Source organism: Heterodontus francisci, chromosome 8 (assembly GCF_036365525.1).
Source record: "Heterodontus francisci isolate sHetFra1 chromosome 8, sHetFra1.hap1, whole genome shotgun sequence".
NCBI lineage: Eukaryota > Metazoa > Chordata > Chondrichthyes > Heterodontiformes > Heterodontidae > Heterodontus > Heterodontus francisci.
The window spans coordinates 79,050,310-79,070,379 of NC_090378.1; the positions used below are offsets into that span (position 1 = coordinate 79,050,310).

At 40.3% G+C, this 20,070-nt stretch overlaps 1 protein-coding gene across 7 annotated transcripts in view; it reads right to left on the reverse strand.

The window, feature by feature from the left end:
* Positions 1 to 19,932, reverse strand: part of rnf2 (ring finger protein 2) — a 41,886-nt gene extending 21,954 nt beyond the window's left edge. Inside the window, exons 1-4 of one of the 7 annotated variants that reach the window (XM_068036474.1) lie at positions 19,806 to 19,925; positions 6,786 to 6,950; positions 4,948 to 4,966; positions 542 to 630 (exon numbers count right to left, since the gene is read on the reverse strand). In XM_068036474.1, the coding sequence (XP_067892575.1) occupies positions 542 to 628 (87 nt within the window). In that variant the 5' untranslated portion in view covers positions 629 to 630; positions 4,948 to 4,966; positions 6,786 to 6,950; positions 19,806 to 19,925. Of the gene's footprint in view, positions 1 to 541; positions 631 to 4,947; positions 4,967 to 6,772; positions 7,009 to 19,805 lie in introns of all 7 variants that reach the window. The other 6 variants (XM_068036475.1, XM_068036472.1, XM_068036473.1 and 3 more) reach the window with 6 other exon arrangements.
* Between the last annotated feature and the right edge of the window lie 138 nt (positions 19,933 to 20,070).

Here is a 20,070-nt window from a genome sequence, read left to right on the forward strand (position 1 = left end):
AAGATCCTACAAACATCAATGAGATGAATGACCGTTTCCTGTTTTTGGTGGTGTTGGTTGAGGGAGGAATACTTGCTAGATACTGTTAGAATTTCCTGTGTAGTAGGATAGTAGAATAGTACTATGGTTTCTTTTACATTTGCTTAAACAGCAAAACTGAATCTCAAATTCATATCTGATCCAAAAGACTGCACCTTGATACATAGAAATTTGTAACAATATCAGACAGTGCTGGTTACATAATTTCAGTTGGGTAGCTGGTGTTTAGTGGACGCCTAAATTCAGCATTTGTTTAATGATTCCCTGTTCACACAAGTCTCATTGTGCTGGTTTTCAAGAGATGCCATTAGCTTTAACATTTAAAAAAGTTTTCTTTCTCCGAGAGGTTACCAAGATGAGAATCCAGATCTATGGGTGCACAGACTACATTCCTAATTTTTGTAAAGATGTAACATGTTATAGAATAGCCTAGTCCACTGAGAAGTAGTACAAGGCAACGTCAACCTTAGAGTATAAATAGAGATGTAAATGTTGTATTTACCTGAGGTGTTCTCTGTAACTCATATAAGCTAAGCTCCCATGTTTTGCTGAGAGGCTGGGTTCCATTGGTCTGCACTATTTGTGCCATTGCTGTAAAAAAAAAAGTGACATTATATGAAGTATGAAAACCTTATTTATCAATGCTGCCATGAGGTCATTCCCCAAAATCCCCCCATTAAACAGAACATTTGGATTTAGCTGAATTCTGGAGTGAGAAACAATAGAGGGAACACAGACTGGTTCCCTACCAAACCATGGTAACACACAAATAGATGCAGGTGACGAATCCCATCATTTCCCCTTTTTTTCCCCCCTCTCTTCCCCTAGTCAGATACCAAACCTACAAACTAGGTTAAAATACTACACATAACGGTCAGCACTTACCACCAGAGACTGAAATATACAAATTTTGTACAGTTTATTTTGCATTGAAGCAAAAGAGCAAATTCCGCAAGACACCATAAAGTAGGAACTGTGCAATCTACTATTTTGTTCAGTCATACCAAATATTTGCTCATCAGTAACTGTCAACAAAGCACAGTCACCAGGGTCAAATCCTAGAATTTTCCTTTAGTTCACCAAAGAGAGACATTACATGCTATTATTACAGCAGTACCATTTACATGATGCTATGTACTTTCAGATGCGGATGTCATTGTAAGTCATGTAGATGTTAGGAAATGAACTTTGTGTTGTTCGAACAGATGAAGAACTGAAAATAAAGTAGCAGCCAGAACAGGTTCTCCCTGGCATAATACATAAAAGCAAGAGCCAAATATTTGCATGCATTAAAAGTGGTAGACTGAGACACAAGGTGGTAATTGTGTTTTAGGGTGATAAATGTTGTTATTAGTATAATAGCGTAACTGAAATCGAAGGGATCTGATGAATCACCAGATCCAAAATGCAATTACCATCTTGTATGTCACGATTTGCTATTGCTAACACAAAATAGCACACCACAAGAGACCATTTCCCAGTACAATGTTGGAGGATCATGACCAACCCTATGGGTGAGCAGTGTTTTAACCTGGGCCTGAAAGTGGAGTTAGACTGGTCTTTGAAGTTTTTAAGGCGGCAATAAGGAAAAATAAATGCACATTTTTGCTGTTTTTTTGATATTTTGAGTGAGCACTCAACGTACACCTCTTAACTAATGTAGTTTATTGAGATAACGATTGTGACAACCACAGCAAAGAATCAGTCTCTTTCTGTGCTGTAGTTGTCTATCTGACCCATTTTGTCAGTGCTGCCTCTGTGCTGGAGCAATCCAAAACTAATACTGCCTTCACAACAGATCTTCCTCTGCTTCAAATGTTTATCTAACTTTTCCTTTAAGAATGTAACGGTCTCTGCTTTAACTATTCCTAATTGCCATGCTCCAATAACCTACTGCATGAATAAATAACTCCTAACTCTTATCACTCTTAGCCTAACTTTAATTTGATGACCCTTGCCTAAAGGGAGGAAATAGTCTTTCCCTATTCGTTCTACTAAAACCCTTCAGAATTTTAAAGATATATATTCCTTCACTACTCCACTGCAAATAGTTCCAGTACAACCTCATCATTAGTTTCTTATCCCTGGTATCATCCTAGTGAATCTATGCTGTACATTCTCTACAGCTTTAATATCCTTTCTATAATGGGGTGCCCAAATCTGCATGCAGTACTCTAGCCTGTGTTTTGTACTTGTGTACCATTACTTCTTTACTCATACCAAACCCACAAGGCTGTTGGTAATTTTTATTTTAAAAACAGGTTTAATGTACCTGCTCTCACTCAGTAAATTATGTATTTACATCCCTAGGACTCTGAAGGGTGTGGATAAACAATGTCCTTCCCTTGAGTGTATTTTCTCATGCTTTGTTTCTTCTCAGTGTATTAACTCACACTAACTTGGTTTGTCACATGTCTGCCCTACACATCTATGCATTTTGCCAAAAGTGAGGATGACTGCAAGACTCCCTTCTTTTGTCAACTAATTTCAAGACTGTGCTCCATATGCCCAAGTTCAACTCATCTATATTTTTACCCAATAAAAGTGGGGCCAATGTTGATATTTGAGGTACACAATTTCCAACTCTTCTGTAATCTGAGCAACACCCATTTAGCCTAACACATTTTGCTGTGTCACCAACTTTCTAATCATGCTGCTACATTTCCTCTTATACCACACACTTGAAATTTTTCCAACAAGCCTCTTGGAGATCCATATCGAATGCTTTCTGAAAATCCATATACACTACATCTACTGCACTCCCTTTGTGTATCCAGTCATTTCATCACAAAAAAAATTAAATGTCAGACACTCAAAAGCAAATACAGAACAATTGGTCATGCTAGTGGTCCTGAAGCTTTGAATAGTTCTCTACCCTTCCTGAAAAATAGCATAGGCAAATTATTAATGATATGGTTATAAAGACAATCAACTGTCATATTGTAATGAGTGTCAACTTGACTCAGCTATCACACACTCACCATTAAAATCAGAAGGTTGTGGGTTTAAGCCCCACCCCAGTTACACAATTTAAGTTGACACTTCAGTGCAGCATGGAGGGCATGCTGCATATTCAGAGGTGGTTTTCAGATGAGACATTAAACCAAAACACTCTCTGCCTGTTCAGGTGAAAGAAGTAGTGCCATGGGATATTTACAAAGAATAACCGTGAGTTCTCTCAGAACCGTGCTACCTTTTATCCCTCAACAAAAACCCATCGAGAAAGGGAGGTGCTGTTGAAATAACTTTGGTGAGTTACTGCAATGCAATCATCCAATAGAGATTACATTCTGCAGCCACAGTGTACCAGTGGTGGAGTGGGTATACATGAAGCTTTGAAGGTCAGAAGATGAGCCATTCATCACAAAGTATGCCGAATCTGTCCTGCTTCTGTAGCTGGTTGACACGCTGCTCCAGTTCTGCTTCTACTCACTAATGATTGCGCTGCTAAGGTCAAGGGGAGAAGACTGAACTTCCTTTTGCTGGAGAGCCATTGCCTGGCATTTATGTGGTACAAATGTTAACTGCCACTTTTCAGTCTAAGCCTGGAAGTTATTAGGTCCTGTTATAGGCCGCAATTCATTATCGGAAGAGTTGTGAATGGAGCTGAATGCTATGCAAACAGTAAACAGCTCTGTTCCTGGCCTTATAGCAGTCATTGCTGAAGTTGATTAGACGAAGAACCCTTTCCTGAAGAGCTCCAAGTGATCTCTTGGGACTGCAATGACAGGCCTCCAACAACCACAAACATCTTTTCTGTCAAATATGATTCAAGCCACTAGAGGATTCTTCAAGACTGGATAAAGTCTGGAGCCAAGTGGTTCTGGCACAGAGCTGACTGAGCATGGGTGAGTAAAGTATTGATGAATAACTATTGCTTGATGGAGCTTTTGAGGACACCTTCCATTACTTTACGGAGGAGGAAGTGGTCAGGCATTTTTTTTTTATGGCTAGTATATGCCAGGGCAATCTTCCATGTTGTCAAGTAAATAATAGTACCATAGCTGTACTGGAACAGCTTGGCTAAGGGTGCAACTAGCTCTGGTATATAGGTCTTCAGCACTATAAGCCGAGATGTCGTATTTGCTGCATCCAGTCCATTTGGCCACTTCTTAACGTAATGTAGAGTGAATTGAATTAGCTAAACAAATTGTTTATGATGGCAGAAACCACAGGAAGGGCCAAGAAGGATTATCCACTCAGTACTTTTGGCTGAAAATGCTGAAAAACATTTCAGGACTGTATCCTGCATTCACTGGTGGGCTCCTCCATGGAGGAGATTGGGGATATCTATTTTGTTCTGCTTCCTGTTAGCTGCCTGAATGAATGTCCACCAGCATTCTTGACTGGATATAGTTGGGCTACAGAACTCTGCTCAGGATTTGTTGGTTGGGTGATCATTTTATTCTATCTATTGCTTTTGTTGTTTAGCATCCAAATAACCTTATTTGGAGCTTTACGAGACCTGGTGCTACTCCTGACATGTCCTTTATCCACGAGATGACTATTTACATTTAACTGCTTTCTGTTATCGCAGACTATTTGTTGTGTTTATTTTCCCCCTTCAGAGTACTGTAGAAGTTGAAGATCTATAACTATCTGATTCAATCAAGGACCTCTAGATTACTTTTATTTATTTGCAGTCGACATGTTCCTCCAGGAGAGTTGTTATTCTTCTGTCCATTAATACCTTGATGTGGTCTGCCTCTAACCATGTTCATAAATACTACTTCAAGTCAAGCCAAGCCAGGAACATAATGACATAAATTTAACTTGATGAAAGCTGAATTTAATAACAGATCTTAGAAAGTTTATTTAATTAAAAGGAATAAGATCATCCTAATGTTTATTACCAGATAATCTAAAACAAAGGCAACATTTCAAACTGAAATTTTAAACATGACTTACTTGGTTAGGAAGTACCAATCTGTGAAATTTTAGGAAGTAAGAAAGCAAAATCCATTAATACAACAAAAATTGGAAAATCTCACCTGAATTTTAACTTTTTTCAAGTTATAAGTAACATTTAACTTACCAATTTAAAAAAAAATCTTATGTTTATTGTACTGCTTTTGTTTCTGACAAGCTCAGAGCTTTACTGACCTTAGAAAACAGTCTCATGATCATTCCTCATAGCATTTCTTAATTTGGCCTTCTCCCCACAACTTACTGGCACTCCCTGCACATTCTCCAGCTTTACTTGCCCCTTAATAGGATACATCTCCTACATACTTCTCCTTGAGGAACTCCAGAAATGGCTGTGCACTTTCTAATTTTATTTTAAAAAGCATTACTATAAACCCAGCACTCGTTCAAATGGTCAAAAAGTTTTTAAAAATTGCCATACTAGATTTTAACAATTCTACAGTACTAATCGACCTACATAACAAAAAAAACACACTCCTGTATGAACAGGATGCTGAAACATTTTCTCAAAGGGCCCCAACACCTCTATGCGATTTTCTTTGGTCTTGTTAGTAACCTGTTCCTTTTACTCAGATACCTGCAGCATAAATTAATATCCATATTATTTTTCTATGGTGAATTGCAAAACTATAAAAATGGTGAGTCAGTAGCTTAGAAAAAGGAGAGAGAGAAAAAGAACGAGAGAAAAAAAAATTTCAACAGAACCTCCCCTTCTGTTACATGAGATCTGGAGGTAGTACATGCCATCATATTTGATTACAATCACAAATCACGATCCATTTCATTAACCTCTTGTGCAGCGGCCTTACAAATAAACGCCAAAAGGAGTACTCTGAGACACAGTTTGGCACTTCCCTTTAACAAGTAGAAAAAAAAAATGTTGGGTATATTATTCTGGTTTGTCAGAAGAAAAGTTTGGTATTGGGCATCAGTTGTGAGACGGTCTTGAATAACTGCCAAGTGGCAAGCCAGTTTTAAAAATGTATAAAAAGTTTAGAAAGTGACCAGTCTGGATCACATTTAAATTTCTAATAATGGAAAAAAGCCAAAAGAAAGTCAGCTCTTTTCTAAATTGAAAACATCAGCTGTTGAGCAGAGCACATAAATCTGAGGAAGAGGCCAGGTTCAGGAGAGATCCTACATTGATGGTTTGATCAGAATTCTACTTTTCCCTAGTTTCAAAATGATGTGATTTAGCTGTATAACTGACTGTTTCTTACTTACAGTGCTCCTAAAAAAAAATCACATGCTGTCTAACTAATAAGTGCAGTACATTTGCCAGTACATTAAAGACAGCCTCGCCATCAGTACCTACATATTTAAGATGCTGGCAGGGGTTTATACAGGGATCAATGCTGAAAACACACTACTGGTCTGGGTGGATGGGCTGAGGGGCAAACAGCCAGACTCCTTGATTGGGATGCACCAGGCAAAACCCCTACTTTTCAAAGGTTTTACTGTCTGAAGGCAAGAGCACTTCTACTACAGGATTACCACTGTTGGCAACACACATTAAAACTTCTAAGTCAGCTCCATGATGAGATCATATGACTCCGTTTTCCAATAAAGATTTTTCATAAATCAACAAATAAGGCATTAAGTGATGATTCATGTGAACTGTGACTTTAAAAAATGTCTTGACAGGAAGATACACTCTAAAGAATTACTCCTAGTTCTATTAAATGCTAAAAAAGAAATGATTTGTTCTAAAATTTGGGCACAATTAATTTCCAATACCTTGATTTTATTTTTAAATCAATTCCCTGTTTTTAATCTTGATTTTCATTTAATGCTTTAAGTCATTCACCTCGGGTTTTTACCTTAAACATGTTTGCTGGCCTTTTTCTTTTAATTTGTTTTCCCTTTTTGTTATTCTCTCCGATGCTGTGTCACTCTCTCTGTAATTGTGTCACTCTTCCTATTCTTTCTCTCCCCTTCAGGTTTATTCTTTTGCCTTGCTCCTTTCCGTTTTTCTATTCTTGATTCTGTTTCGGATAAAGAATCGTTCTGATGAGCATCACCGATTTGTTTTCATCATAGCTGCTGCTGGACGAAGGTTTGTCATTAGGCCATAACTAAATAAAACATGAAGATGGGCCTGCTTCGGTTTTGAAAATGTGCAACACCATTAAACTCGTGAAAATTACAAAATGTGACACTAGTTACCATCCATGAAAAGAAAGATGGAGACCCTAGTAAGGTCAGCAAAGCCTTGGATGAGATCATCATTGGTGGGAGTTTGGGAGGTACACAGGTTAATAAGAACTAGAAGAGAGGTTATAGAGATTTATGGAACTGGAATTTTTTTTTTTTTAATTCGTTGATGAGATGTGGGCATTGTTGGCTAGGTCAGCATTTATTGCCCATCCCCAATTGCCCTCGAGAATGTGGTGTTGAGCTGCCTTCTTGAACCGCCGCAGTCCATGTGGTGGCGTTACAACCTCAGTGAGACCATTCACATTAAAACAGGAAATATGTATACCTAGACCAATTTAAAGAATTATGACAAGATTTCACATTTTAAGACTTTTATTACAACTAAAAGAAATCCCCATCAACTAAACAGTACTTTGCAAGTAACCCAAATTACAAATGGTATTTTCTTTACTTATTAAAATATTTGGAAACCTCACTACACTTATAAATTACACAGTCCTCTTTGATGGCAAAATCTTTGCAGTTAACAGTCCCAAGCTCCTCCCAATTGCAATGGGTTGGATCTCCCAGACCTTTTCAAACTCAATGTCCTCTTTGCTCACTTCTCCAAACACTTTTGACTTTAACGTCAGTGAATAAGGCAATTCCTGGTGATTCTGTTGGGCTTTTACTCCTCTGCGAACTTCAGCTTTAAAAACAGGTTCCAGTCTTCGCAGCCTTTTGCTGTCTCAGGCTTCCGACAGCAGGTGTTTCTGCTCTCCCTCTCAAGGCTGCCACCACTGGCTGTCTTCCTTATAGCCTGCTCGGAGGCTACAACCACTGGGTTTCCTTCTTACAGCCTGTCTGCCTTCAGAAAATCTGTTAAATTTATCTGGACTCAATAACTTATTGTCCTTTTCCAAAATGCAAAGTCCAGATGTCTGGTTTCACAGAACCACCTGGGCCTTCTATTGTTCCCAGGTGTTAACAACTGCTTGGTACATTTGCATCTTCAGAATCACTGACGCCCTTGCTTACGACCTGAACATCTGGGAGGGCAAATCCCCTTGTTATTCAGGTGTACCCCTGCAGTCTGTTTTTCAAAAAATGTTTTTGATCTGTGTTTCCTGGTAACCAAGATTTCTGTATTGTCCTTTAACAAAGTGGATGAGAGATCACCTGACCTTCTGGACTCCATCTTAAACTTGAAATAAATCTCAATTTTGTAAAAAACGATCATGTTACAAAGTCCAGCGTTCATAACAGTGGTGATGAAGCAATACCCTGAATGAAAATGTATTAAAAGACTGAAACTTAGCAGGACCATGTGCAGATGGTTCTACACAGAAACATTGTGGGGCAGAATTTTTGATACGATGAAACTGGAGAGAAATGACAAAGCCCGACAGTGAAGAATAAAACATTTATTTGGCAAGCTGTCATGATGTGTTAGCCCCTTGTGCAACAGTCCTTCTCAGTTCTTCATGTGCCATTCAGAACAGCCCACAGAAACTACCACATGGTCTGGATCTGCATTCTCCAGACCATATTTCTTTCCATCCCATGCATTATAATTGTATGTTGTTTGGAGGAGGGAGTAAACAGTAAGTGTCCATGCTTTAGAAGCTGCCCTACTTATAATGAAGGATGATATCTACATCATTCAATTCCACTTTAAAGTGACTATGCATATACAATGTCAGTGGTCATACTTTACCCACTGACTAAAGAAGCTTGACACAGGTCAGCCATTGATCGGTACTAGTGGCTAAGTGTATGTTAACGGAGGTAAAAAAAAAAAACACTGTTACTCCTCCACCAACCTCCTTTGCAGTTATAAAAACAAAGTGCTGGAAAGACTCAGCAGGTCTGGCAGCATCTGTGGAGAGAGAAACAGAGTTAACGTTTCAGGTCAGTGACCTTTCAATACAAGGTCACAAACCTGAAATGTTAACTCTGTTTCTCTCTCCACAAATGCTGCCTGACCTGCTGAGTATTCCCAGCACTTATTGTTTTTATTTCAGATTTCCAGCATCTGCAGTATTTTGCTTTTATTTCCTTTGCGTTATATTGTTAGGAGAGGTGATACTGACTGAAATCACATCCTTTGATGGCATGCATCTAGTCTGGGGCAGCAGCACTTCTTCATTTATTTTGATCGTTAACCAAACTGCTCATAAATGAAGTGGACAAAAACCCAATGAGCTTTCAATTATTTAGCACCTTACACATCTCTAGCACGTTCAAAGTGCCTCACAGCCAATTAGTATCTGAAGGAGGAATGTTGGCCAGGATACCAGAAGATCTCCCGGTTCTTCTTTGTATAGTTCCAGGGGTCTTTGATATCCTCCTGAGCTTTCAGACAGGACCATGGTATAACATCTAATCCAAAGGATGGCAATCTAACAAGGCAGCACTCCATCAGTGTAGTACTGAAGTATCAGCCAAAATTGTGTGTGAATGTTTGTAGTAGGATTTGAACCCTTAAGCTTGATTTGGAATAGAGCGCTACCACTGAGCCAAGCTGATGCTTGTAAGAATCAGTTAAAAGTTTTAAGTTATCACAATCAGTAGTTTGGGAGACCACATTTAAATAATGAGTTCCTGGAAAAATGTTGAGGTATTTACATTCCAAAGAAAAGGGTACTGCTTCAGTTTTGTCGCTGTGTCTTCAGGTACAGTGGCGCAGTGGTTAGCACCGCAGCCTCACAGCTCCAGCGACCCGGGTTCAGTACTGGGTACTGCCTGTGTGGAGTTTGCAAGTTCTCCCTGTGACCGCATGGGTTTTTGCCGGGTGCTCCGGTTTCCTCCCACAGCCAAAGACTTGCAGATTGATAGGTAAATTGGCCATTTTAAATTGCCCCTAGTAGGTGGTAGGAGAATGGGGAGGATGTGGTAGGGAATATGAGATTAATGTAGGATTAGTATAAATGGGTGGTTGTTGGTTGGCACAGACTCGGAGGGCCGAAGAGCCTGTTTCAGTGCTGTATCTCTAAATAAATAAAATAAATACTGCTGGGTCACAGGTCTCAAAATCAAAACAGTAGGTAAACAACTAGTTTTCAGATTTCCCCAACGCCCTCTAACTGGCATTTTAGACTCATGATAACAGCAGCAGCAACCCCTGTTCCCAATTATTCCCTTCCTCTTTTGAGGATCATGAACATGGACATTGATCAACACCTCATTTAATTAAAACGCAGTTTCCAATATGAGCAATATCAAGATATGGACTTCATGGAAAGGCTCGAATTTATTGTCCATCACCAGTTGTCATGAGGAGGTTATAGTGAGCCACCTTCATGAACCACTGCAATGTGGTGAAGGTGTTCCCACAATTCTGTTAGGTAGGGAATTCCATAATTTTGATCCACTAACTATGAAGGAATGTAAATAAAGTGGGACTTGAAGGGAACTTGGAGATGATGGCATTCCCATGCACCTGCTACCCTCATTGTTCTAGGTGGTGGAGATCACAGAGTTGCCACCACAGAGGTTTTGGTGAGTTGCTGCAGTGCATCCTGTAAATGGTAGTGGAGGGGATGAATGTTTAGGCTAGTAAGTGAAGTGCTGATCAAATGGACTGCTTTGTCCTGGATGGTGTCAAGCTTCTTCAGTCTTATTGCAGCTGCAGCTATTCAGAGAGGAGAGCCTTGTAGGTAGTGGAGAGGCTTTGGGGAGTTAGGAGGTGAAACACTCATCACAGAATACCCAGCCTCTGACCTGCTCTAGCAGCCACAGTATTTATGTAGCTGGACCAGTTGAGTTGCTTGTCAATAGTGACATCCAGGTTGCTGATGGAGGGGAACTTGGCAATAATAATGATATTGAATGTAAAGAGCAGGTGGTTAAACTCTCTTGTTGGAGATGGTCAGTGACTGTAATCTATACCATGTCCATGGCCTTATATATTGATCATCTAATACATTGTACCACTGCACCACCCATGGTTATAAATACATGTTTAAGATGCAACATTCAAATAATTTAAAAATACAACTGTATTTTATTAATACACTGTGGCATCTTTCCAAATATTCAAAAATACAACTTTCCATCAGGCATGTTAATAAAAGGAGGGGGTGTTTGACCTTAGACAACTCTTCAGTGCTAAAACATTATGAAGGCTGAATGAAACTGGTTGGCTTGTGTGGTGAAGTTGTAAACCAGTGATCATTATTTGTAGCAAGATTGTAAAACACAAGAATAAAGAACAGATTAATTCTCCCCTTTGTTTCCTCAGTTTCCCTATGTATAAGTTTGGCTTTCAAAGATTCAGCTGCGTTAGGCATAATCAATCAAATCATGATTGTAGTTAAAACAAAAATGTTTTCAATATTTTTAAATTAACAGTTTAAAAAAAACAAAATCCTGGGGTTGTGTAGCTCTTTTTTATTTAAAGGAAATTTTCTAATTGATTTTTCAAATGAGATAGCCAACAGTACCCTTGAGATACAATCATCGGAATCCTAAAGAAAATATATGAAGCGTTTACACTTCCAAGTTTAGCATTAGTGCTTAGTTTGACTTTCCACTAATGTTAACACGCAATTTTCACAAGTTTAAGGCCAAACTGACTTCCTTCTGCAGAGATTTCCACTCCACTTTGTTCGACTGTCCAATCAAGCATTAACACTGGCTTCAGTTTGCCTTTGCACTATAACTAGAGCACTGGTGTGAAATTAAACTTTTTCTACACCATCACGACAGCTATAGTCTTAATGCACTGCTAAATACATGTTATTTGTACAATTATAATCAATAATTTCAGTTATAAAGTGCAGAATGGGACTTTCTTGGTATCAAACCTGCACTTCTCTCATTCCCAGACGGTGTTCAAACTATGTCATTAAACAGCATTGCCACAGCCCATTATTAGCAAGGTGCCTACATTTCTAATCAAAAGGAAAGAGCAGGTTGACAATGCCTGTCGGTAATAAAGAGCAGGTTGTGTAGTATGTCTGTGGGTCATAGAAAATGGGGATGGCCAAGGGGTAGTGAGATCTGTTGGGTTTAATGTCAGCCGAGTGTTATTTTTAGCCCACCAATTAATCTCACAGGTGTGTTAACAGTTGTGTTAAAATACACAAGAAGGAATTTATGCAAATGGCTCAATGAGTGCATTAAAACTAGAAATTAAACCCTTATATACCTGAACTGTTAGCTTATGTTTATGGTATATTGCAAAATCCTCTTATAAAAACAATCGAACATGGTTTGATTAAAAGAGAAAATGCTGAAAATACTCAGCAAGTCATGCAGCATCATGGAGAGAGAAACAGGGTTAATTTTTCAGGTTGATGACCTATCATCTGGACTGTGAATAAAGGTCAATTGACCTTTATTTCAAATTTTCAGCATCAGCAGTGTTTTGCTTTTGTACAAACGTTATTAAAGCAAGTTGTAGTCTTTGCAAATATTGAAGCAACTCCCAGTTGGACAAACCACTCTACCCAGTGGCATTAACCATTTTCTGCAATAACATAACTGTGAATTGTATTCTTTTTTAAATGAAAACAATTTTACATCCATATGTTTTGGGGTTAAGTAGTAGATTCAGCACAATACAGGGACTTCAGGAAGACCTCAGTTACCAACTCAACAACAAACTGCAACCAAATCCAAACTCATTGTACTAGAAAATGTGTGTGCATGCTATCTACTGCTGTCTTAAGATTTTGTGTTTGATACTGGCACTGTAAAGTAAATGAAGTTGCACTGCTGCCTCAAAGTGCTGTGAATCACCTCTGGTGTCTCCAGAGGCAGTAGTAGCAACCAGAGGGCGGTGGGAAACAGAAACTCTGAGCGTGTTCAAAAAGTATTGGATATGTACTTGAAGTGTCATAAGCTACAAGGCTACAGACTAAGAGTTGGAAAGTGGAACTAGGCTGGATAGCTCTTTTATGGACAGTTCAGACATGGGCCAATGGCCTCCTCTGTGTCATGAATTTCCATGATTTTATGAGCACCGGATGCAAGTTAGGCCAGGGGTGGGCCTAGGGATCAATTTGCGCGGACAAATCACAAATGTTATTTTCCCATCCCTGACCCGGCCAGGTCTTCCCCAGCCATCCATCACAAATGGTGCAGTACCCAGAAAATGAACCCGGCAATTACTATTTTCAAACAAGTGTAACATCGTTGTTCCTGCAGTGGAATCAATCCTGGGATGTAAATAGGGCAGATTTCTACAGCTCCATTTACTTTACAATGCCAATTTTTGTACAAAACATCTCTAACTTTGCAGTTTAAACTAAGTAAGGAACACACCTGCACCACAGCTATGGAGGATGTTCCTTATTCAGTTACATCTTCCTTTACATTAAAGAACATTGAGCCACTTCCTGATGGCCAAGGTTATGCAGCACACCCTGATCAAACTGAATATTTTGCCTGGCTTATACTGTAAAGTTCATTGCCCTGCAATCAAAATCTATACTTGAGGATATCAAACATGTATGTTCATACCGTAGTGGAATATTAAGCTTTAGACTTTTCTTTTTGGCAGTGTCAGCTGTGGCTCAGTTGGTAGCACACTCACTCTAAGTCACAAGGTTCTGGGTTCAAGTCCCACTCCCAGGTTTGAATATTTATATATGAAGGCTTACACTTCAGTACAGTACCTCAGTTAGATGTGCTGTCTTTCGGATGAAATGTTAAACTGAGGCCCCATCTGCTTGCTCAGGTGGGTGTAAAAGATCCCATGGCACTATTTTAAAGACGAGCAGGGGAGTTATCACTGGTGCCCTGGCCAATATTTATCCCTCAAATCAACATCACAAAAACAGATTACTTGGTCATTATCATGCTGCTGTTTGAGAGAGTTTGCTGTGTGCATACAGGCTGTCCTATTTCCTGCAATACAACAGTGGCTAAACTTAAAAAGGTACTTTGAAATGTCCAGTGGTCATTAAAGGTGCTATATAAATGCAAGTCTTTCTTTCTTTTAAGCTTTAGTTACTACATGAGCTTTTCTATTATAGTCCCATTCCTACCACCGGTTTATCTCATGTTAGGACAGAATAAATGAAATGTGGCAGGATTATAGATCAGGGGTTAACATCTGCTGTCATTTTTCCATATTCGTCTTCTTAGTCTCATGTATGTGGTTAAGTGAAACTATGTACAGATCAATACAGCTCTTGCTGCTTCTGTGTTTTGGTGTCAGAACTATGCACAATATTTGTTACTTCGGGGGTGATTTTTGGGCTTGTTGAGGTAACAGACATCAGTGCTGTGGAATGGAGCATTTTCCACATTTTGCCTGCATCTCAGTGCCTAATATAGGACAAGTTGAATATAAAGTAAAAGGTCTCTTCGACCTGCCCACCTTAACCTCAGTCTACAGAAAGCACCTGCCACTGCACTGGTGTGCCATGTGCATTGCCTATGCCTGGATGCAGAGCGAAATGGCCTGTTTACTATCAGCTGGTGCACACTGGGTACAGTTTCTGAATTTGGGTCGAGACTTCCCAGATTCATTTCACAAAGGAGCCCTTACAAACAACAGGAAGAATAAATTTCCTATCAATCAACCTGGTCTGGAATGGAACCCAGATCCCAGAGGTGAAAGGACAGTGTTAAGTTTTCAAAGCGACTGTGTCACTCAGTCCCTTGTCATACATACTAAGACAACAAGTTGCTGGGGAGAACAAACATTGCATGTAGGTCATCTTTTGCTATGATTACAAGATCATAAGATAAATACAGATGAGGAAGGCCGATTGGCCGATCTTAGATCATTTATCCAGAGAGACTATATAGCTCCCCAAACACCCCCACATTACTGTTTCCAATAACTTAGAATGATTTCCAAATTATTTCCTCCAGTTGGGGAGTCAGTGAAGAGTTGACTATTTATTTTACAGAAAGGGTTGTTGGAGTATGGAATGCTTTGGTGACAAGCAGTAGTTGATGCAGAAATTATTGCATCTTAAATGAAAAGTAGATAAACATTTGAAACAGAGGACAAAATACAGTTATGAGGCAGTAAGATTAGTTTTGGATTGCTTTAGCAAAGTGCTGGTGCAGACACAACTAGGTCTAATTGCTCCTTCTTGTGCTGCAAATGTCTACGGTTCGATGGGTTTTCACCTGTTCTACTTTACCTGGAAATCCAGTCAAGGTTATGATCATTCTTGTAGCCGAGGGAGGTGGTGGAAGCAGGTACAATAGCGACGTTTAAGAGGCATCTTGACAAATACATGAATAGGATGGGAATAGAGGGATACGGTCCCCGGAAGTGCAGAGGGTTTTAGTTTAGGCAGGCATCAAGATCGGTGCAGGCTTGGAGGGCTGAATGGCCTGTTCCTGTGCTGTACTGTTCTTTGTTCCTTGTAACGAGTACATTCTGACATAAATCCTGAGTTTGCATTTTACTAGATTGAGCCTGTGTCCTAAATTTAGTTTGAAGTAATTTCCTGAATCTATCTTTTCTGTACCATTCACAACCTTATATATACACCTCTCTAAGGTCAGTGGCTTTACAGCTGAAAGGCCTTAGTTTTGCTATGTTGAAAATTATGATAAAAATCACAATTGTGCTATATTTATAAGAATTGACTGACACCTACCGAAATGCTGCCTGGTTCTGTCCAATTAAGTACAAATAGATCCTGCTCGGTTAAATTGACTAGCCAGCATTTCAGAAAGCTTGATTCACTGTTATTAATGCCCAGTGCATAACATGGTTTTACATTGTTAAAAAGGAAACAATTATCCTATTTTCACCAACCACCCTGAAAGTTATGACTGATTATGGTTCCATGGACTCCAACAGCCCTCACGCACCTCACCCAAGTGATCATTCTTCATGGATACATTAAACAGTGAGTGTTAACAAATAATTTAACTGTGTGGTTGCCACCTGGTCTAGTTAATAGTTTTAAATTCAATTTACACTGTACTGATCAGAACTGATTGCAGACTATTCACCATTTACATCACACTTAACACGCTACCTCAGGGAGTGGTTGAAGCAAATATTGTCAGTGCATTTAAAGGGAGGCTGAAGAAGCATATGCAGATGAATAGAGGGATATAGAGTTAGATGAGGAAAGACAGGAGGAGGCTCAAGTGGAGCATAAACACCAGCATGGACAGGTTGGGCCAAATGGCCCATTTCCATGCTGCTTATCCCATGTAAAAAAAGTAAAAGCTTTCATTTAATAGGTGGCTAGGATTATATTCCTGCCTATTACATGAACTGCAGGTTTTGCTGAGTAGTGATTTTCATCATGTCTATTTATCTGATTGCCAGTTAATTAGTTTTAATTGAGAATGCATTGGCTAGGCCAGAATTTATTGCCCATCCCTGATTACCCTTGAGAAGGTGGTGGTGAGCTGCCTTCTTGAACCTCTGCAATCCATCTGGTGTAGGTACACCTACAGTGTTGGAAAGGGAGTTGTAGGTTTTTGACCCAGTGAAGGAACGGCGATATAGTTCCATGTCAGGATGATGTGTGACTTGGATGGGAACTTGCAGGTGGTGTTTCCATGCATCTGCTGCCCTTGTCCTTCTTGGTGGTAGAAGTTGCAGATTTGGAAGGTGCTGGCCAAGGAGGCATGGCAAGTTGCTGCTGTGCATCTTGTAGATGGTACAAACTGCTGCCAGTGTGCATCAGTGGCGGAGGGAGTGAATGTTTAAACTGGTGGATGGGGTGCCAACCAAGCAGGCTGCTTTGTCCTGGATGGTGTAGAGTTTTTTGAGTGTTGTTGGAACTGCACTCATCCAAGTAAGTGGAAAGTATTCCATCACACTCCTGATTGGTGCCTTGTAGATGGTGAACAGGCTTTGAGAAGTCAGGAGAAGAGTCGCTCACCACAGAATTCCCAGCCTCTGACCTGCTTTTGTAGTCATAGTATTATGTGGCTGGTCCAGTTCAGCTTCTAATAAATGATAACCCCCAGGATGTTGATAGTGGGGGATTCAGCAATGGTAATGCCATTGAACATCAAGGGGAAAATTGTTAGATTCTCTTTTAATAATAAGAAATGTTGGAAATACTCAGCAGGTCTGGCAGCATCTGTGGAGAGAGCAGCAGAGTTAACGTTTCAGGTCAGTGACCTTTCTTCTGAAGAATGTTCTGATGAAGGGTCACTAACCTGAAACATTAACTCTGCTTCTCACTCCACAGATGCTGCCAGACCTGCTGAGTATTTCCAGCATTGCTTGTTTTTTATTTCAGATTTCCAGCATCTGCAGCATTTTGCTTTTAGATTCTCTTTTGTTGGAAATGATCATTGCCTGGCACTTGCGTGGCATGAATGTTACTTGTCGGTTATCGGCCCAAGCCTGAATGTTATCCAGATCTTGCTGTATGTGATCATGGATTGCTTCAGTATCTGAGGAGTCACGAATTGTACCGAACAGTGTAATCATCAGTGAACATCCCCACGTCTGACCTTATGATGGAGGGAAGGTCATTGATGAAACAGCTGAAGATGGTTGGGCCTAGGGCACTACCCTGAGGAACTCCTGCAGCAATGTCCTGGGGCTGAAATGACTGGCCTCCAACAACCACAACCATCTTCTTTTGTACTTGGTATGACTCCAACCAGTGTTTGCTTAATACTGTGACACCAAGGTTTACACAAATATTGCAAAAAGTCACTATTTTGTCAATGGTTAGCTGGCAACTACTGCAATTTCAAAAACCCAATTGATGTGGTAAAAGTAAAATAGTGTGGTAGCCCCATTCAACTGTGCAAGTGTGGATGCGTATGGTTAACAGACAACCCCCAATACTGTCCTCACCAGAAGTCCACCTATATACACTTTCCAGCTGAGATTACTGCCTGGGTATCAGCAATGAAAATGATGGTTGAATTTACTTCTCTCTCCTCTCCTGAATCCAGCAATACTATTAAGTTGGCTGTAAAGTTCTCAGTATTGTTTTGACTGAGATCAACCAATACAATACAAAGCAGGCAATGAAACTGGGACCATATATGTTTAGTTTAGTTTAGAGATACAGCACTGAAACAGGCCCTTCTGCCCACCAACCACCCATTTATACTAATCCTATATTCCTACCACATCCCCACCTGTCCCTACATTTCCCTACCACCTACCTATAACTAGGGGCAAATTATAATTGCCAATTTACCTACCAACCTGCAAGTCTTTTGGCTGTGGGAGGAAACTGGAGCACCCGGAGGAAACCCACGCAGACACAGGGAGAACTTGCAAACTCCACACAGGCAGTACCCAGAATTGAACCCGGGTCACTGGAGCTGTGAGGCTGCGGTGCTAACCACTGCGCCACTGTGCCGCCCTCAGTGCCACATCTGTTGGTAGATTAGATTAACTCACTGAATTATTAGGAAAGCCCCACAAACAAAATGTTGCAGCGATTTTTCATAAATTTTGGAAGGCGGTTGGGGAGTTTTACATCCCTTCTTCACCCACCAAGGGAAACAGTTCACCATACTCGATTTGTCCTAATAACCTGATTCCTAACTATTTAAAAGTTAAAACACTGACAGGTTAATCTATGATCAACGGTCTGTGTTACCATTTGTTTACTCCGTCCTGAACCATGACTCTCCATTACAATTTCAAGTCACCTCCAAAATAAACAGATTTCAATCAACCGAATGCCTGACTGGAGTAATCTGCGCTTTATTGGAACGACGACAGTTCATGGACCGGGACTGCATTTGATATTGTCCGTCAGATGAGGCGCAGAATTGCGCTGGAAAGAGTGAGAAGACTGCACTCAATTCAGATCAGTACAATAATTCTCTCACTCCTTCAGCCCCAGTGCTCGCCGCCTCAAGTCAAGCCTGCGGGGGCATCATGCACCGAATCTCAACAATGCTGGTAAACTGGACTGGATATGAATATTAGTAGGCAACACAGTGTACAATACACACAGTGTTAGGAGCTACCTGAAGTCATGCTGTCTATTCGTCTGCTCTGGTGCAGGAAACAAGTGTGATTTAAAAAGAAAAAGAATGTAATGGTATGAGTACAAGGAGATTCAATGTTTTGGAGAGAAGGCGCGGCCACAATGTATTTGTAGATATTTGTCCTTCAAAAAGCAACGATACTGCAGCTCCTCCAAGACTGACAGAGACCCTGACAAATCACTAATCGCCCATGCCAAGGCTGTGCAGCCAATCCCGACTGTCGGGGGAGGAGACCAGGGCTTGTTTGTGAGGTGTTTTTTTTTAAACACGTACACAAATTACAAGTTCGAGCACCAACTTATCCTAGTAACAACGAGAGGGGTCAGTCAGAAAGCACTATAACCAATATCACCTCCACTCATTTAACAACACCGAAAAAGACCCAAGAAAATCAACCCGCTCTGATCCAAACCCTTTCTATTCACTTGCACCGATCGATTCACAATCGCGGCTGGGAGGCACATACACAAAAGCAGTTTTTTCGAAGTGGTTCAGTCTCCGAAAGCACAGCATAACACCCAAATCTCATTTGCTAAATGCGTGTCCCAATGGACCTTTTAAATTATACGTGTTTTTTTTTTAATCATGCAAGCCTTTTTAAAATGAATATATGTTTTTATAAAAACCATCCACACAACCAGGTTTAGTTGTGTTGTTGGCTCCCACACCGAGCACTCAGGGTTTCAGACCGTGCCTTTCTCTTGTGATTCGCCGTAGTGGTTGGCGGCCGCACCGTTGCCCGGTTCCCAAGCCCACTCCCGACAAGTGCTGAGCGCCAGCCTGATACTCACCGTCCTGCAGGAAGAGAGGGGAAAATGCTGCCTTCTCCGGCACTCTCCCCCGGTACAAACAGCCCTGAAGCACCACAACACTCACAATATGGCGAGTCTCCGCAATGGACATTGGGAAAGCAATCAGCATCTGGAATTAAACTCTTCATTCTGCATCCACGCTTCTTCCCTTTACATTGTAGGAAAACCAATCCCAGTCCTGCTGTCTTTTTATATATTTACAAATTGCATTCGCATTTGAGATTTTTTTTTACACTAGAAAATT